General features: G+C 44.6%; 1 protein-coding gene across 3 annotated transcripts in view; it reads right to left on the reverse strand.

Moving 5' to 3' along the window:
* Positions 1 to 26359, reverse strand: part of LOC146785770 (phospholipid scramblase 1-like) — a 420799-nt gene that overhangs the window by 119297 nt on the left and 275143 nt on the right. For all 3 annotated transcript variants that reach the window (XM_085635025.1, XM_085635026.1, XM_085635027.1), the window contains one exon: positions 16816 to 17036. In XM_085635025.1, the coding sequence (XP_085491151.1) occupies positions 16816 to 17036 (221 nt within the window). The remainder of the gene's footprint in view (positions 1 to 16815; positions 17037 to 26359) is intronic.

Consider the following 26359-nt stretch of genomic DNA (forward strand, 5'->3'; position numbering starts at 1 on the left):
GGTTTTTTAAATGCTAAGTTATGTATTTTTTTTACATATTTTTTTTTTTAATTTTCTATCCTTTTTTTAAGACTGTGGTTAAATTTTTAAAATTCTATAATATGTTTTTTTAAAAATATTTTATAATACAAAAAGGTAAAATTTATTAGCAATACATTTTTTCCTTTTTTTTTTTTTTTTTATTTAGTACGCGTACCGTAAGCTTACGGTAAGCGTACGGTTTACGCAACGCCCGTAATTTTTCTACGCTGTTTGCGTATAGTTACGCAATTTGCGTAGCCGCGCGTACTCCGCGTGGGACGCGTACGCGTGTACGCTACACGCGCACGTTACGCGGAAGTGTCGGGTAGTGACTGTTATGCGCATGCGCGCAAGCGCGTGTCTTTTTTACGCGCATGCGCACTTTTGCCGTAAGCGTACCGTAAGCGTACCGTAAGCGTACGGTAGGTCATGTGATCATGAAACACAACTTTTGATTGGTTGAAACTACTTTCAGTTCTAGAACTCTCCTACACCACACCCATTCCCCTCATTTCTGCTTGTGATCCCTTAGGAGAAGGAGCTGGGTTGTCTTTGTGATACGATGGCAGAACAGCAGAACTCTTCTGAGAGTGACGCTAGCAGCACTACCTTGAGGCAGAGAAGGAGGAAACAAAAGAGCTCTTTCATATGGGAGTATTTTTCAATTTGCCAATTTGAAAGCACACTTACTGCTCTTTTTTTTGGCAAGTGAAAATCACTTTTACAGACTGACACATTATGAAACCACTTTTCAGATTTTTTTAAATTGCACATGTCCAGACTGCTTTTTCAGACCACCACCATGTGTATCCTCGGTGACTGCCTACACTCCAGCAAGGGCAACCAGCCTTAGTGATGCTGAATGTATTTGCATTACAGACTGAAACCTGAAAACCCCACTCGCTTGTAAATACTGTGCATGATTATACATGGACAGGAGCTGGGTGTGTGCTAAGAGTCTGCTTCTGCACCAAAAAATCGCTCCCCCTTTCCATCTAATGCAACTGTGAAATCACCAGAGCAATACGCAATAAATCTCTGCCTGTAATTCCTATTTGCACACAGAGTCATGTTTTCACATTAGTCACAAAACGAAATTTCTTTGCCAATTTGAATGCACACTTACTGCTCTTTTTTTGGCAAGTGATAAACACTTATACAGACTGACACATTATGAATCCACTTTTCAGATTTTTTTAAATGCACATGTCCAAACTGCTTTTTCAGACCACCACCATGTGTATCCTGGGTGACTGCCTACACTCCAGCAAGGGCAACCAGCCTTAGTGATGCTGAATGTATTTGCATTACAGACTGAAACCTCAAACCCCACTCGCTTGTAAATACTGTGCATGATTATACATGGAAAGGAGCTGGGTGTGTGCTAAGAGTCTGCTTCTTCCCCCAAAAAATCGCTCCCCCTTTTTCCTACTAATGCAACTGTGAAATCACCAGAGCAAAACGCAATAAATCTCTGCCTGTAATTCCTCTTTGCACGCAGAGTCATGTTTTCACATTAGTTACAAAACGAAATTTCTTTGCCAATTTGAAAGCACATTTACTGCTCTTTTTTTTGGCAAGTGAAAATCACTTTTACAGACTGACACATTATGAAACCACTTTTCAGATTTTTTTAAATTGCACATGTCCAGACTGCTTTTTCAGACCACCACCATGTGTATCCTCGGTGACTGCCTACACTCCAGCAAGGGCAACCAGCCTTAGTGATGCTGAATGTATTTGCATTACAGACTGAAACCTGAAAACCCCACTCGCTTGTAAATACTGTGCATGATTATACATGGACAGGAGCTGGGTGTGTGCTAAGAGTCTGCTTCTGCACCAAAAAATCGCTCCCCCTTTCCATCTAATGCAACTGTGAAATCACCAGAGCAATACGCAATAAATCTCTGCCTGTAATTCCTATTTGCACACAGAGTCATGTTTTCACATTAGTCACAAAACGAAATTTCTTTGCCAATTTAAATGCACACTTACTGCTCTTTTTTTTTGGCAAGTGAAAATCACTTTTACAGACTGACACATTATGAATCCACTTTTTAGATTTTCTTAAAAAGCCCATGTCCAAACTGCTTTTTCAGACCACCACCATGTGTATCCTCGGTGACTGCCTACACTCCAGCAAGGGCAACCAGCCTTAGTGATGCTGAATGTATTTGCATTACTGACTGCAACCTCAAACCCTTAAAGTATTCCTTATTTTTACCAGTACACCTTAATTTATCATGAAAAAATTGTCCATATTATTTTACATGTTCCTCACATTTAAATTTCTCCCAAAACAGAAAATAATAAACACAACTTCTACAAAAGGAATTCCAATTCTATTATTCATTTCTTAATTTACCATATACATCCCCTCTCAAACTCTAAACTCACCTTTAAAATTAGTTAGTTGTGAAAGAAATGTGGCACTCAAACAGCAGATTATCAGAGCCAGGATCTCTGTTCTCTACACCTCTCTCCTCTCAGCAGAACCAGATAATGGCAAACTTTCCCTCTATTTTTCCACACATATACATGTAAGTTTCAAATCTCAGTGCTTCCCCCTTTTTTTCAAATGTAATCACACATTTCTATTGGTTGAAAACCAACCCTTTTCCAAAAGTACCCTGCCCCCAACTTGACTTCTGCCTAGGACCCTTCCCCCAACTTGACTTCTGCCTGCTACCATAGCAACAGCTCATGGAACACTGCTGTGTGGAGTTAGGTCAGAAGTTCGCCACACAATGTTTCAATTCCACAGAGCAAGAGTGCTTGACTTTTCAAACCTAACAGCAAATCCATAGTACTGTTCTTTGGTAACACATTTTTTTGTACCAATACAAAACATGCTTCTATTAATTTACACATACAGCCTAGTTTTTATTCTAGAATGGTATGAAACAGCCAATCAGTTCTTTTTGTTTTGAAAAAAATATGTATGCCTCCATTTCCAAACTGTCTTTCTTTTCTTATTGCCATTCTACTGAAAGACACCTCCTGAGTGCATCCAGTTCTCCTTTGAAGATGTTCACAGTGTGGATTGTAGGGCACAGCTATGTCTTCTGGAGTGAAAAGTTTGCAGAGAAAACAGGTATGGTGAGAGACCTTGCTTTGCCAAATGTAGACATTAAATGGATTGGTCAGAGAGGGTTAAAGTGGCACCAATTGATGCCATTGGTGAAATCCTTCATGCAAATCCAACACCCTGACCTCATAATAGTGCACTGTGGTGGCAATGACCTAGGCACTTTGACTGGGGTAGGTCTGGAAATGCTTATGAAGGACACCTTTGCACAACTGTTTTCACTTTTCCCTAAAACTGCCTTTGTGTTTTCCAACATATGCCAAAGGCAAAAATGGAACTGGTCCAATCATTTCTGTCCGCAAATTGACAAAGCAAGAAAGCACGTCAACAAATCTGTTTCTGCTTTCCTCCGTGACTATGGTATGGGTGCCATTTACCACAACAACTTGCGTTATGACATGCAAGACATTTATAGAGGAGATGGTGTGCACTTCAATGATGAAGAGAACAGAGTTTCCCTCTTGAACCTTAGACTCTGCATCGGTACTTACTTGTAGGTACCACTTAAAAAATCACTTCATAAACACAACGCCTCTTTTTAGAGCCCCCTAATATCTAAACTCTTAAATCTGCATTTCATTTCTTTTTTTCTTTTTTTTTTCTTCCGTACGCTTACCGTAAGCTTACCGTACGCGTACCCCGTGATTTTTTTTAAAATCCATAAATGTTTTCTTTGTACTTTTCTGTCCTTCTTTGACCCCCTCACAAATGTAAGGGGGTCTGTAACTCTCCTCCTTGCCCCCTTTTCTTGTTTTCACTCTTTTTTTTCTGAGTGAAACACACAAAATGGCGGCCGCCGCTTCCTGGTTTCGGCCGATTCGAATGTTTACTAAGATCTAACAGCCAATCAGAATCGCGCTCGCGCACGCCACCGTACGCGTACGGTAAGCTTACCGTAAGCGTACCGTAAGCTGGCTCAGATATATATATTGATTTAAATGCTATTTTCTCAGGACCTACTGAACAGATTTACACCAAACCTACAAAAGGCACTTCCTTCACCTAGGGACTACCTCTCTGCCAAATTTCTAGTAATTCTGTTCAGCCGTTCGGGCTGTAGCCCTGTCTAAAGGTCCTATGGAAAAATGCATGGGAAAAACGCGTTTTGGGACCCCCCTTTTTTCTCAGCCCCCGCTTGACGAATCCCCCCGAGACTTTCAGGGTAGGAGCGGAGCGTAGCGCCCCACCTATTTTGAGAAATTCGCGAGGATTCGTCAACCGGCGCCAAAGTTATTCAAAATAGAATGTTGCGGATTTCCTATGGAAAAGGGGTCCTAACTATAACTACCTACTGGCGACCGCCAGTAGGTAATATATATATATATATATATATATATATTTACTTTTTTTTTATTGATTTAAAATGTAAATTAATATAAAAATATAATACTTTTTAAGAGCAGGATGCAAGGGATATAGTGGTTATGGGTGGGGAAGTGAATTAATACTCCAGTACCAACTGTGATACCAGAGAATGAGATTTGAAGTTTAATAAATATGTTTTAAATAATTTATGCAAATTAATTCAACATATCATAATACATTTTAGGAGTGGGATACAAAGGATATGGGGTAATGGGTAGGGAAGTGTGTTAATACTCAGGTATCAAGTATGATACCCGAGTAGGGGCATGGCCAGCGGCCAATGCAAATGGCCGCAGAGTAGCGGAGCTCAGGAACACCCGAAGGCCGCAGCTGCAATCCGATCCACAATCCGTGCCGACAGTGTCTGGCGGCTGGTCGCCTGTGCCGTCGGAACCTCTGGGGCATCCGTGTAGTGCATCGGCGGACCCCCGCCGACATTGAGAGCGGAGATCTGAGGCGGCGGAGGGAGCAGCCTCCGACCCCACACTGAGCCGGGGACTCGAGTGCCTGGAGGCCGAGAAGGTGGCGCCGCCGTCGGAACATCGGTACGGCCGGACAGGGGGATAGAGGCGGCCCCTTTCCATTGTGACCACGCATCGCTCTGGCCCTGAGGTGCAGCGGGGACTACGGAGCGCAGCCTGACACAGCGGACCGGGCACCACGCACGACTCTACGAGCGGCGCCGAGGCGGGAGGCGGCGCCCGCTTAAACCTGCGCTGGGCCGGCGGCGGGGGACCAGTCCGTTCTCCTGCGACGCCGCATCGGCGGCGATGGTCAGTTGGCGGGGGACATGGTGTGGGGGCGGCGACCCCGTAAGAGTCCTCAGGACCCGACCCCTGCCTGCCTGGGCCATATAACAATAGTAACGCCAGAAGGGGGCCTATGGGCAAGATGCAGCCCCTGCACTAACTTTTAAACGAGACTTACTGGCAGTGCCATTCACATCACGGGCACCAGGATCCGCCCGGGGGTGTCGGCGACTGGCCTGGGTGCCTACTGTTCGGCCCCGTCTCCGTGACTTCTGGGCGCTCGGTGGCGGCGTGGGAGTGTCCGCGGGCCTCGGAGCACCATTATATCAAGCGACCGACATACCTGCAGACAGGAACCATCCTGCCGTGGGCGGCTGGACCTGGGTGGCCCCGCCGGCCGTGGCCGAGGACGTTTCACCGCACTAACAACGCTGGGAATGGCCCCCCCCTGGGATCAGCTACACCCTGCGGCTGGTGAGAAACCCGACAGGCCGCGTGCCAGGAAGAAGGCATAGGCAGGCGGCGGTGATTACCACCGGCTGTTCCGGGTACGCAAAACCGAGCGCTCCTGGCCGGGGCGTCATGGGGGGTCGGGGTCACAGAGGGACCCAACAAAGGAGATTGGAGAAGTATGCCTACACCAAGAGCGAGGCGGCCGAGCCGAAAGGGGCCGCGGCGGACGATGCAACGGGTAAAGGCCCCACGCCATCAACTGAGGTCACATTACAAGACATTATGGCCACCCTCAACAAGGTCCATGCGTCACTGGAATCTCGCATTGACACGGTCGCCACTGAACTAACCCTCCTGCGTGCGGACTTCCGCAACCTTAGATCGCGAGTGTCAGAAGCAGAAAAGACCACGATAGAGTTAAGCACGGATACACATGCATTAAAAAGTCAAGTGAAGCAGCTTGAGTTGGATAACAAACAAAAGGCGGCAAAACTGGATGATTTCGAAGGTCGCTCATGCCGTAACAACATTCGAATCGTAGGTGTGCCGGAAGGGACGGGGGGTCCCGCCTTGGATTTATTTGTTGAGGACCTGATTAAGAATCACCTGCAGCCTAAAGGACTCTCCAACTATTTTTCAGTGGAACGGGCTCACCGCGTTCCTGGGGGCAGGCCTCTCCTGATCCTGGCGAGGCTCTTCAACTTTCGTGACCGGGATCTCATCCTTCAGACGGCAAGGACGGCGCCCCCTCTGAGGTACCAGCACACCGCGATCACCATCATTCCAGACTATACTGCGTCGGTCGCCCGGCAGCGATGAAATTTCCTGGCCATAAAGCAGGAGCTTAGAAACCGAAATCTCAAATACTCAATTATGTTCCCGGCCAAGCTTAGGGTGGAGGCAGACGGGAAGATATGGTTCTTCACTACACCTGAGGAGGCACAGGAGTGGTTGGAGGGCTGGCGACAAGTCTCCGACCGGGGCGGGACTAGGCGAGGTAAGAACGGCGATGGCTGCACACCACCGGGGTCGCAACCCTACGACTGACTGGAGCTGACATTGGCAGTGTGCGGCCGGACCACCGTGTAGCGGTCCCCGCCCTGACGTTTGGTGCTCGCGGTGACAGAGGGGGTCGCAGGTTGAAGGCATCGGCCAAATACGGACCCAGGGTGCACTTCAGGAGGCGGCAAACCGGACGACTTCGCAGCAAGTGAGCACTTGGTCAGCAAAGACTGAACTCAATTGAAATTGCCTGAGGTCGAGCTTCGCTTGGCTGGGAAAGGAAATGAAGAAAGGGGAGGGGGAAATGGAGAATTCATCATGCACTCCGTCTGCCTTGGAACTCCCCATACTAGGCATTGCGGGCCATCAATCCTATGCTGCGGCCTATAAACGGGGACATCTGGAGGACGCTCTTCACCCCCTACAGATGTGTTGGGTAACAGGATTTAGGCCCTCTGCAAAGTTGGGGTGGTGGGCAGTTTCTATACCGTCTTGCAGGGAAGCAGGGAGGGGGGAGGGATCCAGGGTTATTCAGGGATGTTTTATGTTGATTTATTGGTTTGTTTTGTCAGGTTTTCAGGCACACTATCAGTTTTCATTGACAACTTCACCGGAATTCCACAGTCCTCTAGATCGTTCCTTCTACACCAGCACCACACCTCATGGCCACGACTTCTAACGCACCCCAGCAAGACCAAAGGCGCATGCAAGTCCTGCCCATCATCTCCTGGAATGTGAATGGCCTCCGCGACAAGCTAAAGCGCGGATTAGTCCTCCAGTATCTAAAACGTAAGGCGCCAGCGATAACACTGTTGCAAGAAACCCATCTGACGGGGACTACATATAAAGCACTTGACAGATGGGGTTTCAAATTAGCGGTACATTCTGAGTTTACGACTGGCTCTCGCGGGGTGGGGATTCTCATCAGAAAACAGTACCCAATTGTGATCAAAAAGACATATACTGATGACCAGGGCTGCTTCGCGGCTCTGACATGTCAATGGGAGGGCCGTCTACTTAACATAGTCTCAGTTTATCTCCCCCCGGCACTCCACTCTGTTACATTCCCGGCACTGGGAGCGTTTTTACTACAGCTCCCCCAGGGCAATTTAATTATCTGTGGTGTTCTCAACGCTACGTTGGATGACACCATCGACCGCACACCTCCGCGACACCAGCATAGGGCGCATTCGGCGCTTACGGACTTTGTGGAGACATTGGGCCTCGCGGATGTCTGGAGGCACCGTCACCCCCAGGAGCGACAATACCCATACCACTCGGGCGCCCATAACAGCTTCCCACAAATAGATCACATTCTGGCACCGGCGGGTGAAAGAGCACACTTCGTGGAGGTCTCCCACCTGGCGAGAGGTATCTCAGACCATTCCCCACTTAGCATTACTTACACCTGGCATACACAAAATGCACGTAGGACGTACCCGGTCTATCCTGGATACTTGAAAAATCCAGCAATAGCAAAGGGTCTACAAGAAGCTACCACGCATTATTTTGCCGAAAACGAAACCTCGGTCCCCTCACCACTTACCCTATGGGAGGCATACAAAACTGTATTTCGGGGGCAGGCAATCCCTCTCATAACACAACATAGGAGAGAAAAAACCAAGCAAATGGAGACACTTGAGGGAGAGATCGCCAATCTAGAGAGGGATCTGGGCTCAGCGCCCTCTGACGATCTCGCCCATAGGGTATTGGTCAAACAACAAGAATATAAAGGCCATCTGTGGGAGGACACTAAGTCACGGTTATCGGCGACACAACATACAATCTACGAAATGGGCGACAAAGCTGGCAAATTACAAGCCTGGCTTGATAGGCGTGAGACCGCGGACAGATGGGTGGCAGAACTTAGCCTGCCCACGGGAGAAACCACGCAGAGCCCACAGGAGGTGGTAGATCTCCTAGCACAACATTACGAACAAGTCTATGCCTCCGCACATTCACACACGCAGGAGCACCTAGATGACTTCCTCCGTGACATCCGGCTTCCCAAACTAGCGGAGGCAGAGTCTCAACTTCTAGAAGCAAAGCTTACGGCAGACGAACTGGCCTTAGCAATACATACACTTCAGCCGGGTAAGGCCCTTGGTCCCAACGGAATCCCCGTGGAATGGTTCAAGCGTAGCGCTGCGACCTTGGCACCCCATCTCCTAGCGATGTTTGAGGCGGGACTGGAGAGGGGCGAATTGCCGCGAGATCAGAGCTTAGCGACTATAGTAGCCATCTGTAAACCTGGGAAGCCCCAGAAACACTGCACCTCCTACAGGCCTATATCCCTGATAAATGCGGAAGCCAACATTTTGGCCAAAACTTTGGCCAGCCGACTCACGCCGTACCTACCTAAATTAATACAACCCGACCAATCGGGCTTCATGCCAGGGAGAAATACGGCTCTAAACCTACGGCGTTTACATGGTGTTATGGGACGCAGGCACACGATTCAGGAAGACGCCATTATATATATTTGCCTCATAGATATCTGTGGGTCCTATGGGAGATTTTCTGGATACACTATCAATTGGGCAAAGTCAGTGCTCTATGTTTTACACGGCCTCCCACCTCGTCTACCAGCTGGCTGCAACGTTAAAATAGTGACAGGCCACTTTAAATACCTAGGGATACATATAACGCACAGCCCCGAGATATTCACAGCCCTCAATCTCCACGCCCCATTGCAGAGGTTGCAGCGGGACACGAAGTACTGGCAATCGCTACCATTAACACTTCTAGGTAGGGCGGCGCTCTTTAAAATGATGGCTTTGCCACGTTTTTTGTACGCTCTGCAAAATACCCCTTTCCTGATCCCCCAATCGTACTTCCGGGCTATAGAAGCAGAGGTCACAAAGCTCCTTTGGGATAACAAGCCGGCTCGCATAGCAATGGTTAAACTGTGTCGAACATGGTACAACGGTGTAATATAACTCACCAATATCCAGACCTACTATTGGGCTTCCCACCTAACCGTAATAAATAATTGGCTCCATATCCCTCATACGGACCCGGCTTACGGACTGGACAGGGTGGGAATGGGAGACGGAGGTTTGTATCGTGCAGTCTACGGCAAGCCGCAGGCCCTATTGGGTCCGACGAAGCACACCCTCCAAATATGGCACGCAGTACATATATTAAACTGGGCTGGCAGAACAAGATCACACAGGCCACTCCACCCTGGGTCACGAACAGACTGGGCACACTGAGTAAGAGCAAGGGATTCCACAAATGGGATGCAATTGGCATCTCCAGGGTCGGAGACCTCTGGAAACAGGGGAAGATGATTACATTCGAGCAACTCCAATCCAAATATGGGATGGCACTAACTGAGCTTTTCCGATACTATCAAATAAAGCACGCCCTAGCGGCGGCAATCCCGCCATCCACCAGATTACCCGAAGCATCCCCACTAGAAGACAGGTTACTTACAGAACATATGGACAAAAGAGCAATCTCTATGACATACCGGAAAATTATTAATAACGCACCTGACCCCCTGCAAAAACTCAGTGATAAATGGGTCGCCGACCTGGGGGAACTAGACGACACAGTCTGGCAGGACGCATTAGCCTCACCCAGGGAAGTGGTAATCCCATCCCGACTTCGCCTGATACAACTTAAGATCCTGCACAGAGTGTACTACACACGGCTGACACTTCACCACATTGGGAGAGCAGACACCCCACTTTGTTTGAGGGGGTGTGGGGCACCTGGCACTTTTTTCCACACTATCTGGGAGTGCCCCGTGATAGTGGAGTATTGGAGATTAGTAATGGGAAAAATCACACGATTCAGTGGGTACCCTGTCCCACCTGAGCCCAAGCGTTGCCTCTTAAATATATGGGAGCCCACAGACCTTAATATCACACGACAAACATGGGCAACCTTGGGAATGATGTTGGCGAAAAAGAATATCGCAAGACACTGGGGTGCAGTAGCTGGCCCCACTATCGAGGAATGGTGTAAAGACATGGATGTAGCTATGGTAGCGTAAAAAATTGTATATGTGCCTAGGGGGTGCCCGAAAAAATGGATACGGCTGTGGCAAGGATGGAACATATATAGGGGGAACTCTGCACGTTACCGATTGTAGCACAAGATCCTGACGAAACGATATGATATAGCAATTTGTAAATGAATACTGTGGTTTTTCTGTAAGGTGTTATGTGCATAGAGGGGACGCCATAATGATGACGATGGTACGCAGCCCACCCTAGAGCTGTCTTTCAAAATCCAAGCTCCATTTTAGGTCGATTACCGGGATACTTACATGTTTTGATCGTGTGCCTCCTGATTATTGGTATTTTATTGTTTACTGAAAATAAAAATAAATTTTCAAAAAAAAGTATGATACCCAAGTATTACATTTGTAATTTGACTAATATTTTAAAAATAATGTATGCAAATTATTTGAAAAATATCATAAGGTTTTAGCAGCGGGATGCCAGGATATAGGGGTAATGGGTAGGTAAGTGTATTAATACCCAAGTATCAACGGTGAGGACAAAGTATTTATTTTCAAAATGACTAGAAAGTATGTAGAAATATAGATTTTTGAATAAAAATGTAAACAAACAAATACAAGATTATATATATTTTTTATTTGTAAAACAGGGAGATTTTGTAAAGAAAATACAGAAACATTGTTAATTTATTTAGAAGTAAAATAAACACCAAGTCTATTTAAAAATACTAGTGGAACATTTTCTACAATGAGTGGAGTGATGCAGTCAAGATTGGAAAAGGAGGAACTGTGGTCAGGCAGTGACTATTTAATTTACTATTTTAGACATATTAAAGACAAAATGTATTGTAAGGAAAGATGTAGGAAGGTAGATGGATGTTATTTAATTAAAACATTGTATGGTATTCAGGTTTTAGCAAGTTACATCCCCTTAAAGGTTGGTACTGAATGCCCACATCAGGACGATTGCTATTTTTCCATACATAGGTTTAAACAAAAGGGGAAAAAGGACAGGTTACATTCCCTGTAAGCATCTATTCATAGAGTGTAGTGCTGTAAACACAATACTCAGCATATTCCTGCCATCTAGTGTTGGGCTCGGACGTTTGCAACTTGTTTTCCTCTAAAGAAGTATTTTTGAATTACAAGGTGAAGATACTCCTCCTATGGTCAGACTCTTTTTTATTAGATTGCTTTTTGGCTTATCGGGTGAGCTTAGGATAGGAACAGTAGATGCTTTCAGGGTAAGTAAATCGTTCCATTCATAGCATGTGTTAGCCGTAGATACATATCCTTAACATTGAATGTAAAGTACTGCTCCTGTAATGCGGTCGCTTGTTACTGGCTTATGTAGATGTTAGTTGTAATACGGCTTGTGATTAGCGAAAATAGTGTTTTGTGAATGTTTGTGGGTTATTCCATGTAGCCTCCTTACAGATGCCCACTAGTGGAATGTTTCCTAGGAAAGCCATAGAAGCTCATTTTTTATGTGTGGAATTAGCTTTTGGAGATACAGGCAGCAACTTTGTATATATTTTACCACCCACCTTGCAATTCCTGCTTTAGATACTGGTAAGTCCTTTTGCAGGTTTGTTGAATTTTACAAAAAGGTTTTGACTGGTCAATGTAGTACATTACGCTTCTTTGAACATTGTGTATATGTAGAGCTCTTTCCGCCACAGAGTCTGGTTTCAGAAAGAAAAGTGGTAGCTCAATGGTCTGGTTTACATGAAAAGAAGAAACTACTTTAGGGAGAAATTTGGGGTTTGTTTTTAGTACCAATTTATCAGGGCAGATTTGAAAGAAAGGTCTTCTAGAGTGAGCGCTTGAAGTTCACGGATCCATCTGAGAGATGTTATAGCCATTAAGAATGCTACTTTACATATGAGGAACTGCACATCACATGAATGTAGTGGTTCAAAAAGAGGACCCATACGCCTGATGAGAACTACAATAGGATTCTCGTCTGGAGATGGTGGGAAGGAGGGAGTAATGACTCTTTTGAATCCCTCCATAAAGGCTTTAATAACTGGAATTTTAAACAAAGACGTGTGTTGTCGGTTTTGCACGTACACAGCAAGTGCTGCTAAGTGTAACCTAATAGAGGTGTATGCAAGACCTGCTTGATGTAAATAGAGTAGGTAGAAAATAAGGGGAGAATGGTTAGATTAGTTTTGTAGTGGTGGTGGTGGAATTTGTGCTGCTATTGTGGTGGAGGTGGAATTGGAGGAGGTGGAATTGGAGGTGGTGGTGGTAGTGGTATTGGTGGTTTTAGTGGTGGTGGCAGTATTTGTTGGTGGTGGCATTGGTGGTTGAAGTAGTGTTGGTGGCGGCGGCGGTATTGGTGGTGGTATCGGTGGCAGTAGTATTGGTGCTGGTATTAGGGGTGGCATTGGTGGTTGTGGTATTGGTATTAGTGGTGGTGGAATTGGTATGGGTGGTGGTGGAATTGGTGGTGGTATTGGTATGGGTGGTGGTGGAATTGGTGGTGGTATTGGTATGGGTGGTGATGTGGTGGTGGCAGTGTTGATATTTGTAGTGATGTTATTGGTGGTGTTGGTGTTATTGGTGGTGGTGGTGGTATTGTAGTGGTGGTGGTATTGGGGGTGAGGTTATTGGTGGTGGTATTGGTTTTAGTGGTGGTATTGGTGGCGGTGATGGTTGTGGTTGTGGTGATGGTATTGGTAGTCGTGGTATTGGTACTGGTTTTGATATTAATGGTGGTGGTCTTGGTGGTGGTGGTGGTGGTGTTGTTAATAAAACAGGCTTTTGAAAGCAACCTATCAGGTGGCTTTTAGTACAGAGGACATGCAACCCAGATGTGCTGTTGTCAGCTTCAGCCTATTAGCACAGGATTATGTGCCACCTGGAATTCACATGACTTAATTTGCTAATCATCTCTAAATGGGGGGGGGGGTGGTTTGAAACAGACACGAGATAATGCTTGCTTAAAGTGATTGAAAGCAGGCATCCGTGTTACGGGGCGGCCGTGCTGCTTAAAAAACACAAGAGGTTTCAGCTGAAGCAGCGCATGTCCGGCCTGCAGCAAGAGAAACTCAAAGTAAATAGTGCTTGCAGACTAAATAACAGGTCCCATGTAAGAACCAAAGTAAAAGGGCTAGTTGCCATGGGAGGGTGCAAATGAAGACAAGGCCGTACTTAGGACGGACTAACAAGCCTATTAACGAATCCGAAGGCAGTATTTACAAAAGAAAATGACAAAAGCCAATGAAAATGTCAGCAAAGAGTGGGCGCAGTTTCTCTCATATACTCTACGACTGCAATCTCGCATAGCAAGTAGTACATGTGCGCTGCCGCTAGGTTCGACCTAAAAAGGGAGCTAGCGGTATTACTATTGCCAAGCTTAATGGTATATGATTACCCTGATGGATGGACACTCAGTTGGCCTGCTGGAATCGAGCTTATGTCAACAACAGTGGTTCTTAACCTTTTGACATCTGTGGGTGTCCACTCAATTATTGGAAGCTGTGGACTCCCCCTGAATCATTAATGGAACACAGGGAACACCACTGAATCATTACTGGAAACAGGGATCCTGTCCTACGCAGTTTCGTTCACTTGAACCGTAAAACAAAACCAGAAAATAAAGGAGAAAGCATTCAAATAAATACACAAATAATTACATGTTTTATTTTATTGACAAACAAAACAAAAAAATGTTCTGGCCAGGTCGGCGTTTTTCTAAATTAAATGGAGGCCACTTATTACCTATCCTATATTCTCTTCAATGCACTCCACAAATCAATGTGAGGATATTAATTTATATTCTCCAATTTCAAATTACTTCACGTTACTGTCCTCGGTTCCACATCTACAAGTAGGATGCAACCAGACCCTGTTCGGTCGCAATCCTCTACTTAACAATGCAAGTGTGCATTCCATTTGGAATGCATGCTCCCATTGTTAACTGCAGAGGCGCAGTTCATCCCTTCACGCCGTGGCTGGCACCTCAAGATGCCTTCTACCGTGTGCAGGCATCAACGGGGGGCACCTATACCGCCAATCGGTGGCCTCGCACCAATGGGGGCCCTGCTGGGGGTGACCAAAGACAGTTTCCTACTGCCTTTTTGTGCCGGAAAGTCGGGTACAAAAAGGCATTGGGAAACGGCCATTGTACTCCCTCGGACAGAAAGAGGCGGCCGGGGGAGTACTGAAGGGTTTCTGGATGGCAAAAGGGCTCTCTGAGAATGGCTTGGTCGGAAAGGAACCTAAATGGCACATTCCTTTCCTGCCAGCATCAGATTGGGCCCCAAAGTTTAATTCCTGCTGGAATTGTACTGTGAAAAAAATTACTGTATTTATTAGGACATGTAATTTTTCAAAAACTCAGTATCTGTGAGATTTAACACTCCTGATAAATTCAAAGGCCACATAATCTGACTACAGCTGGTGTGATATGGTAATATTACAACTCACACTCGCATAGGTGGAAAAGCAGAGTAGTTTATTCATAAGAGGTCAGGAGAATCTAACAACCCCAGCCAGGCACAGCCAACGATCACCAACTGAATAATGGACCCTGGCCACAGCCGAACCTAAGGTGACATTACGGAATGTTGAGATCACAAGGGTCCTAGCCTAGCAAGGGCAAGCTAAACCCAATATGACAGATATGTTCCATCTTTCATCTAAACATGTGATCAGGACCCAACTCTCAAATCATCGCTCTGGACCCTGGAACCACAGAATTTGTGTATTTGTGTGTATTCGCGCTTGATGCTCAGGCAGCTTCATAATCATATAGTATGACAATGCGACAGGATACCATCTGGAAGTGAAATCGGGGGACCTACATTTAACACCCACACAGCCTTGTATTCAAATAAAACAGATGTGAGGAAAAGCAAGCAAATCCTAAATCCAGCAAGAGCAGATTGTCAAAACAAGTAGCATTTGGCATTGAGGACAATCACTGGAGTATTAGCAGCCAAATACAGGCCCGGCCAGCAGTCACTGTCGGTCCTATTTCCAGTTCCATGTGGATGGTCCATAGTCCAGTAACAGAAGTACTGCTGCCTCGGGGAGACCTAGTGAATGAGCAATATATGATTGCTCATAGCGACCTGCAATTTCCAAGGAGAGGCTGCTCAGGATAGAGGAGGGGACCAGTTGGGGGTGAGTAGGAGAGATCAGTGTAGATTTAGAGACGAAAGGGGAATAGTCAATAGTCATTCTACAACAGTGTGGAGTAACTAATAAGATGGTCTCATTTTTTTCTGAAGTCCTGCAGACAAGATGACACTGGAACCACAAATAGCTAAAGCGCCAAAAATACAAATGTACCTGCAAAGCCAATAGGCCCGACTTTAATTGACAATTCAAGCAAATTCAGTATGTAGAAATAGTTTGCGTGCAACAGCACATTCAGCCAGACCTAGTGACTTTGCCAATGTTTGTTTAAAGAATGATGTTGACATTTTAATCATGTGCATACCGAGTTAAAAGCAATCATTATATTTTTAACATAATGAAGTAAATAAAGTTGTGAAATAACTGAACACACAGCATTGTCCTGTAATGTAAATGGAAGAGTAGAAGATATTCATACACTGTCTGTACTAGAAAATGTGTAATCAATGAACCTGGGCTCAAATCACTACTTCCCTAAATGACCAAATTATGTGATCCCAAGCAAATCCCTGCTTCACTGTGCCTTATGTTCACTAAGGATCAAATCGGACGCCACCTTTAAGGCATTCATTTTAGGATGTGTGTTCTATAAAAACAAAAGACCTCAGTTGTGTATGGTTTAATAGACAAGGACCTTACTCCACTGCTAAATATATTAGCCATATAGAGAGTGCACACGATAAACCAAAAAATGTCTGGGTTTACATGCACCAGTGGCTTAAAGGCATGGTGGTGAGGGGTGTGTGGGACAGGAATTCATGTATAAGAAATATTCATTTTAACAGAGGTAAATGTAGCTATATAATCCACTATACTAAAGAGACACTCCATCATTAAAAAAATATCTGAAACAGTATTTATCCTATTGTATAAGACATCAGCTGTGTTCTATACATGTCATATCCTTGCTGGTTCTGCTCTTTATGACTCTCTAGAACTCTATGGTTCTTCCGCTATGCCTTGCCCAACTCCACGACTAATATTACTCATATTAGATAAAATGTACATACCTCTTGAAGAAAACAAGGAAAGAAACAGCTTGAACATCTATAAGGCCTCTGCAGTTTCATGACCTCACGACCCGTGTTATCAGTCACACTGATGACGAAAGATCGTGCAGGGCCACAAAACATTAGCGTGCAGCAATCGTTTTCTTCAGCTGCAAAGTAAACTTGTTGTCCCAAGGCATTTTTTATCTCATATTTGTTGTTCGTTTCAATCCCGGTTAAAACTAGAAGAAACCAAACAACTTTTTGGAAATTCACACTTAAAAAAAAATACATGAATTAATATGAAATTTGTATCCTTAAATGTTAAAGTTTTAATACATCCTGTGAAACGTATACAAATTTTAGATTATTTACGAGGACACAAAGCGGATATTTGTTTTCTGCAAGAGACTCAGAGGATACAGAGGGGCCATCTAGGGAAACCTACCAAACATTTCTGAAAACTAGACACCCAAGGGAGTTCAGGGAGGTATGGCTTGCGTGGACCCCCCCCCCTACGTTTTCCTACCCAGAATCCCCTGCAAACCTCAAACGTAGCTCAAATTTCTGTGTGGGAAAGTTGTGGGATCACCGGGCTGACACAAATATCCTACCACCCAACGTTCCTCCAGGTCTCCAGATTAAAATGGTACCACTCGTGTGGCTGGCCCAAGTTCCCGCCACAGGCAAGGGCCCAAAACATATTGAGAAGACCTTAAAATTACCTATCAGAAATTGACCTCGTTTTGCAAGAGGGGTCACCTGGGTTTTTGGCACCGGGCTCAGTGGCCATATAGGGAAACCTACCAAATTCACACATTTTTTAAAACTAAACACCTGGGGGAGTCCAGGGAGGGATGGCTTGTGTGGACCCCCCCAACGTTTTCCTACCCAGAATCCCCTGCAAACCTCAAATTTAGCTGAAAATACCACTTTTTTCAAAAATGTATGCGTGGGATAGTTGTGGAATAAACAGGCTGACACAAATTGCCTACTACCCAAGACTTCCCCAGGTCTCCCGATAAAAATGGTTCCTCAGTCGCGTGGGTGGGCCAAATATCCGCGACAGGCAAGAGCCCAAAACTTAGAGGAGACATCAAAATTACCTGTCACAAAACGACCTGGTTTTGCAAGGGGGGGGTCACATGGATTTTTGGCCCCGGACTCCGCGGCCATCTAGGGAAACCTACCAAACCCACACTTTTCTGAAAACTAGACACCTGTGGAAGTCCAGGGAGGTATGGCTTGCGTGGACACCCCCCCCCCCACACGTTTTTCTACCCAGAATCCACTACAGTAAAATTTTAAATCCCTATGATGTTGGGGAAAGAAAATGGTGCAAATTTGGCGTGGATGCCTTATGTAGTCAAAATGTTATAGGGGCCTAAGCGCGAATCATTCGCATAATTTCTGCTCTATTCTAGCCCTTCTGCTCGCCTATTCGTTAATGGTCAAATTTCGAATCAGTTTTTTCTTTTTCAAGGTACTAGACAAGGCTGTCCTTTGTCACCATTTTTATTTCTCCTGGTTATCAAACCCTTACTACTATTAGAAAATGTATTAATATCACTGGCATTAATATTAAGGATGTTATCATTAAAACATTAGCATATGCAGATGATATACTTTTGTTTATTAGCAATCCCGAATCTTCATTTCCTCCATTAATAGAGATTATTTCAATGTATTCACAGATTTCAGGTTATAAATTAAATACCAACAAAACTGCATTTTTTCCTTTAAATCCCCTTTGTACCCCTGGTATGCTACCTTTACAAGAAATAATTTGGCAAAAGGATACCATTAAATATCTTGGGATACAGTTTACCAATTCTAGAAAAAAAAAATACATTAAATTGTGAATCTATTATAAAATATATTAAAGAAAAATTCTCCAAATTATCTGTTTTACATTTGACATGGTGGGGAAGAATTACAGTACAGTTGAGTAAGAGGATGGTTGAAGGATGAGCATGTAAGTGCATGGATGAGCAAGTTAATATATGGGTAGGAGTACTGAGAAAATTAGATGCATGAGGGTCAAAGCTTGCACATATTAATATCTCGTCCTGCACATCACTTGTCTGCTTTACCTAACCTTGCCATAGCCAGCTGCGTACTCTGCAGCATTTTCCAATACCAGCAGAATACACAGTAAACACACTCCACCACTTGCTGCATCAATTTTGCCAACTTCTCTAGCTTGGCAGCTCTTGGCTTTGAAACCACCACCACTAATTTTACATATGTGGCACCCATCTGCTGTCAAGGGGTGCAGGAGCCCCACGCTGTACCACAAGACATCTGATTTTGGAGGTATAAACATCAGGCAGCACCCGATGGTGGAACGCACCAACGAGCTACCTCTGCACGGCCACAACCACCTTTATCTTAGTTAAGAGAGAGTAGGGCCAAGACACACGAAAAAGGATATCGTGGCGAAGCCTCTGAATCCTAAAATAAACCGATGTAGCGGTCTTAGAAACAAATACAGGAGGAACACAGAGTAACCACTAAAATAGGACGTTTTTCTTGAAAAAGATTTAACAAAGATTCATCCAAGTTTTGAGTTGTCCCTGTAGCCTCCAATTATGACTGAGGAAGTCATAGCCCCATTGACAAACAGGCTAAAGCCCATGAAGCACAAGGCCTGCACCACCATCTTGGAGGACAGGGTCCGAGCGACCTGGAATTGGCCCTCGGCATCTAATGTGCTGCCAGTCATCTGTGCACAGCCAGGCAGAAGAGGAGCACAGGAAATGTGGTTACAACTGACCCCTCCAAATGCCAAGGCCCAGGGTGTCTTCTCAACAGGTTTGGCCATCACCAATGAAATGAAGTTCAAGGCTGTCCCTTCCCGAAGAGCTCCAACCACCACAGACAGCGAGAGGGCGACCGGTGAGACCTGAACGCTGTTCTTGAGTAGACGGCACTCAATCTGAAAATTTTAAAGTAATCATTTGTACTTAAATACACTTCATTATTATAAGATCTCTCGCGGCATGATGCTTTTCACCGAGTTTGTAAGGGCATCTTCCCTCTTGCAGATAGGCACCCATTGTGCTAATATGCGATCAGATCTCCAAAGGGAGATTCTTAATGGTTTTCTGTTCATTGATCTGCTGAAAACATCCAAGGTACCAAGAGGTGCGAGGGTGACCACTTAAAAACACATCATATATGCACACTCAGAGCCATGGTTTAAGTGAAGATAGATGAACCTGCAATCCACAAAGAGGCCAGGGATTTAAAGCGTACAATGTCCAGTGGAAATGGCAGCATGCATATTTAGGCATGGTGACGGCACCTCAACCCTGTCATGAAAGGTACGATTATCAGGGAAGTGTTTCACAGTGCCAGTTGTTTGAGGTAAAGGCTGCATATGTTTAGACTGGGCCAAAAAGGGGCCAATAATGGCAAACGTTAATGGATAAGCACCTGCTTGTCTTTAATACTGCCTGAGAGAACGAAATTGAGAGCTGGAGGGACTGCATTCCTGCCTTGCAGTGACTGTCCAATGAAGACAATGGCTGGCTCTACTTCTGCCAATGATTCAATGTAATCCAGTAACAGTAATTGTAATCAAGTCTTTATTTGAACTTGTCTCAGATGGCATTTACCTTCAGTTTTCGCTGCAGTCTGTTCTCGTAGACCGTCATTCTACCCAAATGGCGGCCTGCTTGACATTGTTCAATCATATCTTCGTAGCAGCAATCCTGCCGGATGACTGTGCCCTGTAATGGTTCTTCTCTCCCGTCCCACCCTTTCTCTTTCCCTAGCTGCCACACCCCTTTGTTTCAAGTGAGCTTTAAATAAGTAGGCCTTGGAATGTGCTAGTGATGGTACATATTTTGAATTTTATCAGGGATCTCGTTATTTCTCTGGTCTTCTTTTGAAAATGGTATTCATTGAATACAGGATTCTGAACCTCAATATCTGTTTTTTTTTTTTATTAAACACTACCTTATTTATCCAGTGGAAGAAAGAAGCATTGTGATTTAGATGAACAAAGTCCTCTTTATTACTGTTGCCTCGACAGATTCACGTGCGAGCTAGCAAAGGCACCATGTCTTGAATTGTAGTTTTTGTCTGCCAACCAGAGCTAATATTTCCAAGGATGTCTTCAAATGGATCCCACCGACTGCAGAAAGACCGTCACCCATGCACTCATAACCAGAAGACTAGACTACGGAAACACCCTATACGCCGGAATCAACAGAACTCTTCTGCACAGACTCCAGACCATCCAGAACGCCACTGCTACACTCATCCTCGGGGCACCACATCACAAACACATGACCCGACACCTACAAGATCTCCACTGGCTCCCCGTTGAGAGGAGGGTCACCTTCAAACTCCTCACCCACGCCTACAAATCACTCATCAACATCGGAGCCAAATACCTCAACAAGAGAGTATCCTTCCACATACCCAAGAGGAACCTCCGCTACGCCGCCCTGGCAGAGGTCCTCTGCATCCGAAACATAACAGGTGGGAGATCCTTCTCCAACATTGCAGCTCAAACCTGGAACGAGCTCCCTGTGAACATCAGACGCACCCCGACCCTACACACGTTTAGGAAGGAACTCAAGACCTGGCTCTTCGAATGATCCGGAGCTGCTCCACCTGCGCCCCCCCCCACGACTTGGGACCCTCACAAGCGAGTAGCGCTCTTTATAAACCACTGATTGATTCATAATGAGTCCACCTTCCAAAAAGTATCGTTGACTTCTTGAGCTCAGTAAACCCATCTCTCTGGTCATCTCCTTCAAAGACTTCTCTCAGTAGTCCTGTTTCAGGTCTTCAGTGTAGTGACATTCCCTGTCGTCCACCCCTCATGTATGGGAGGTGGGAAGGGACAGTGGCTGCAACAAGCAGAATCCACGTACAGATGCAAAAATTAAATTTAGATTTTGAGGGCATACGTGCAGATGGCATTCTAGACCATAGTAGTAGGCATGGGCTTTGTCATATGCAAATATTGCAGTCAATGTTTAAACAGAGATAGTCAGTCAGTCCTCAGGTGTCAGTGGCTTTAAGTTCTTTCAGATGGTAGCGGAGAAATTGGAGTTCCAAGGTAAACATTTCTTGAATCTGAATGAATTGTTTGTTGCTTCTCCATCAAAGTGAATGGCTACCTTACACCCAGAATTCCTCTTGCGTAAAAGAAATACTGGGATCATCAAGACATTATCTTATTTGTTGTCTTTAACCATCTGTGCTTTATCTGGGTCTTATGAAGGAGGAGTTACATAGTAGGAGACGCTGGTGCTGTGACCCGTGAGACGCAGCTCCCAAAAGCATTATGGATGTTTTCTTCATACAATAGCACATTAAGTCAGACCTATTGGGTTTGCCGCTGCTTGCGAGTGATGCTTATAGTGGCGATTGTGACATAGTACTGGTGGTGGCCATGGTATTGGTGATGCGAATATTAGTAGCTGTATGTTATTGGAGGTGGTATTAGTGCTGGTATTGTGGTACTGCTTGATGGTGATGGTATTGGTGGTGGGGTGGTGGTGGTATTGATATCGTTGGCATGGTTTGTGGTGGTACTGCAGATGTGATATTGGCGGTAGCTGCTGCAGAAAAAATAATATTTCTATTTACAAGGCATTTAGGAGATAAATAAATGAGTCAAAAAATGTGATTGTTGTGTGTATATTTTGAATATAAATTGCCCCCGTGTCTTACAGTGCTAGTTCTCAGAGAAAGTGGAACGATGTACCAAACAAATAATAGCATGAAGTGAGAGAAATATTCCTCTAAGCTGATCTAAAGTGACTGGAAATGCCTTAAGCGAACAGCAGAAATAAGTGTTCCAAATTAACCAGTGGTAGAAGGGTCTTGACTTAAAGATCACTCTATGTATGTAGTAAAATATAGGTTTCACAAACTACTGCTCATTCAACACACACCTAAAACAGGGCAGAGTAATACAGCCAAAGCATATTTACTTATGCACAATATACTCAAAAGGTGCCTGAATTTAGTGAATCAAGTGACGCCGAATCCAAAGCTGCAAAACAAACATTTTTTTTCTTCATATTTTTTCTTTAGCAGAAAAGTTGAATAATCTTTATATAATAAAGCAATGCATTTATTTTCAAGAGGCACAAATGTGTTTTATGCTCGGGGATGAGCTTGAACGTTAGCAATGGGTGCTCACCAGGTGACCACCATGACCGCTTGCAAACCTACCAATTTTGAATAGCCTATAACAAGGCTATGGTCCCTTTTCAGGTGATGGGCAACTTAAACTGGGATGCCTGTGCTGTGCATTCCTGGATATGGGAGGTACAAGATTTCTCAGTGGTGTTTGTTACTGTTCACTATTGAGCACAAAGGGTAATTCTAGCAGATACATGGACGAGGGTTCATGATTTGTTTTTTACTTTGTGGCTCTGGGTGCACACATTTAGTTTAGATAGGTACCTCAAATCCCCAACTTTCCCCTTCCCTTCCCCCATAAACCCAGTGCTGCGCAATCTGCCCAGATTTTAAAAGAGTCACCCATTATCTTGATGTTGCGACAGTGTAAGATCCTGTGGTTGTCTGCAGGGTCTGCATTCATCGGTATAGCAATAATATAAGGCTGTATTTTGAAATTGCATTAAAATAAAGTCTGCAGCTTGAAAGAGGTGCCACTTAGTGATTGAGGAGAGGATGTAGGATAGATGATTTATAATCAGTCCTCTGAACTCCAATTTCTCACAGAGCTCTTACAGAAAGAGCAGTTCTGTGGGCCAGTCCTAGTAGTCCATCTTGGTCAAAGATATTACAACTGCCTTTGACGTTGCAGTGACATTTCAGAGGTTTTTGTTTATTCAAAACGCTTGCTTTTTTCAAATGTAGAAATTCTGAATAGCTCATTAACTGCTGCCTTTGATAAGACCTCTTTAGCTATTCTCCCCCCTTGACAGTCTTAGAGCTATGGTGCAGGCTTTTGCACTGTCCCATGTGAATAGAAATGAGTTGTTGACTGGAATGCCTAAAAGGGCTTTTCACGTTTGAAATAAGTCCAAATCAATGGCTGCTTCAAGAGTCTTGGGGTATATCAGACCCTGTTCGGGAAGCCATGGGGCTCACAGGGGCTCCTGGCCCTCCACCATAGAGGCTGGGGTCATTTGAGTCTTGTGAGAGTAGAATCGTAGTTGGGGTGGACGTTAGTTCACCATAAGTAATAATGTCACTATTTCTGTTAGGCCAGGGAAGGTTTCAAAAATTTAAGCAAGAGCTCAATCTCTGGTAGCTATGACACAGAGCAGACAGGCACTGCTTAAGAAATTGTGTAAAGCATTAAGTAGTACCAAACCGATTAAATTAAATAAAATAAAAGCAATAAAACCCCCACTCTAATTCATAAAAATAGGGAAAAATTTAATGAACAAATTCACACCAAAACAAATTATGTGAGGGGAATTAAAAATAGCACCAAAATGTGGTAAGCTCCAACCGCTGTAATCTGGGTGCGCTTGACCTGGACCCAAGCCGGATTTATGGCTGACAGAGATGGAGCACAGGCTGGATACAGTAACCACGTTCGACCCTGACAAAACTTTTACCTTCTGACTTATTCTCTGAAATGGAAGGCAAAAACTGTCAGTGGGGAACGGCAGCAGGCTGTAGCCAAGAAGGGATCCACAAGGCCTGATAGCCATTGGGCAAGATCCTAGTGGAACCACTGACATTTGGCGGGAAAGCTCAAAGCAGAAGAAAATTCAAAATTTACACCCAAGGAATGTCCCTTACCATCTGGATACTTTTGGCACCTTTCTCCAATGAACATTGTTATGTTTGGACTTAGTGCCCTCCCCGCATTTCATAAAATTAGCCCCAGGGAGGTGGCGGTCCCCAGGACTGAATAGGGGCCTAGAGCCCCCAATTCATTATAATCAAATATAGCTCCGGGGAAGTGGTGGTCCCTGGGCCTGCAGGGGCCCACATGGGCCCCCACATCTTTATTTTTAATTGCCCAAGGACCTAGCCTGCCCGGGGCCTAAAGTAAACAGAGCACGGGAGACCGCGTTTTTTTATTATCTGCCGGATTCGCTGATCCACTGCAAATCACATCTAATTTAGTTTCTAACAAATGCTATTAGGCCCCTGGGGCTCCCCTTAGAGGCTCAGGGGGTCACGGGGTTTCTACACTGCTCCCATATCTTTTTTTTTGCATTTATGCTTGTGACTCAACCGAGTCACAAGATGGCTGCCAACACTTCCTGGTTTGAAGTGTTGGCAGCCAATCAGTTCTCATGCATAAGATCGGATGGGTTCACGGATCCACCGCGGCCACAGTTGTATACCAGAGAAATCTTTACATTGCTCAGGAACTACTGAACTGATTTACACTATTTAACAAAAAGAGTACTTACAGGACCAAGAGCAACTTTTCTGTCAAATTTGGTATAATTGCGTTCAGCAGTTTGGGCTGTAGCTGCATCAAAAGTTTCTTATGGAAATGAACGTGGCAAAAAAGGGTTTTGGGACCCACCCGTTTTTCTCGACCCCCGCTTAACAGATCACCCAAGACAGGAGCTGAAGTGAGGTTCAAATTAGTTTTGAAAATTTCTTGGGGAGTTTTCAAACTAAGCCAAGGTTATTCACAAATCAAAATCAGCTTTTTGATAGTAATCAGATCCTAACTATAACTACCTAATAAATATATACATATACACACATGCACACATCCCTTTTGTATGTCTTTTATGCACATCAACCCATTCTTTACTTTTACTGCCGCACATTGTAGGTTTAGCAAGCCATGTGGGAAAAGGAAGCAACAAATTTAGATCCTAGCAAAACACTAGCTAATCGCCTTAAAGTAGAGACACTGAAATGGTACAATGTTTCATATGTAAGTAGTTAAGGGTGCAGGGGGCTGCACCACCCCATAACAATGCTGGAGTTCAAAAGATGAGTGAGTAATAAACTAGCCAGGCTATGTTTTTTGTCAAAATTGCCGCTTATTCTTTTGCCATGGAGGTCAGCGCTTACTTTTCTTTGAGACTTCAAAGTGAGAGGAGTTTGTAAAATGAACTATGTGATAAACCTGCTGGGGGACAGGAGTGTGAAATCAATTAAAGACCGTAGGATACCAAAATGTAAGTACCTGTACACTAACTGTACAAATATTTCAGAGCATATCAGCTGTTGGGAAAGCACAAATGAAGCACATTTTTTGTAATTCTGAAGTGTGATAAAAGCAAATAGTTTAATAGGATCAAATCAAATTAATTCACTTGGTGATGCTCAAATGAGATGTTTACTGAAACACGATTTCCACACATTCTTGATCTATATAGTTTTATCAGAAAAACTGCATGTCTATCTAAAGTTAGTGGCCATTTCATTGGAAATTCTGCCACCTGTAAATGACAGACTGATACCGCAAGACATTAGTAATATATTTGCAAGTGTGCACTAAAATGCACCACCAGTTACATACCCCATGCTCATTAGACTCCTGCTGAATATATTTGCCACACAGGATCCTGTGCAATGCTTAACTTCTGACAAGCTTTTAGACTGTGGCAATTTGTTGGAGGGGGATGTCCATGCCCCA

Source organism: Triturus cristatus, chromosome 11 (genome assembly GCF_964204655.1).
Source record: "Triturus cristatus chromosome 11, aTriCri1.1, whole genome shotgun sequence".
In the NCBI taxonomy this organism is placed as follows: Eukaryota; Metazoa; Chordata; class Amphibia; order Caudata; family Salamandridae; genus Triturus; species Triturus cristatus.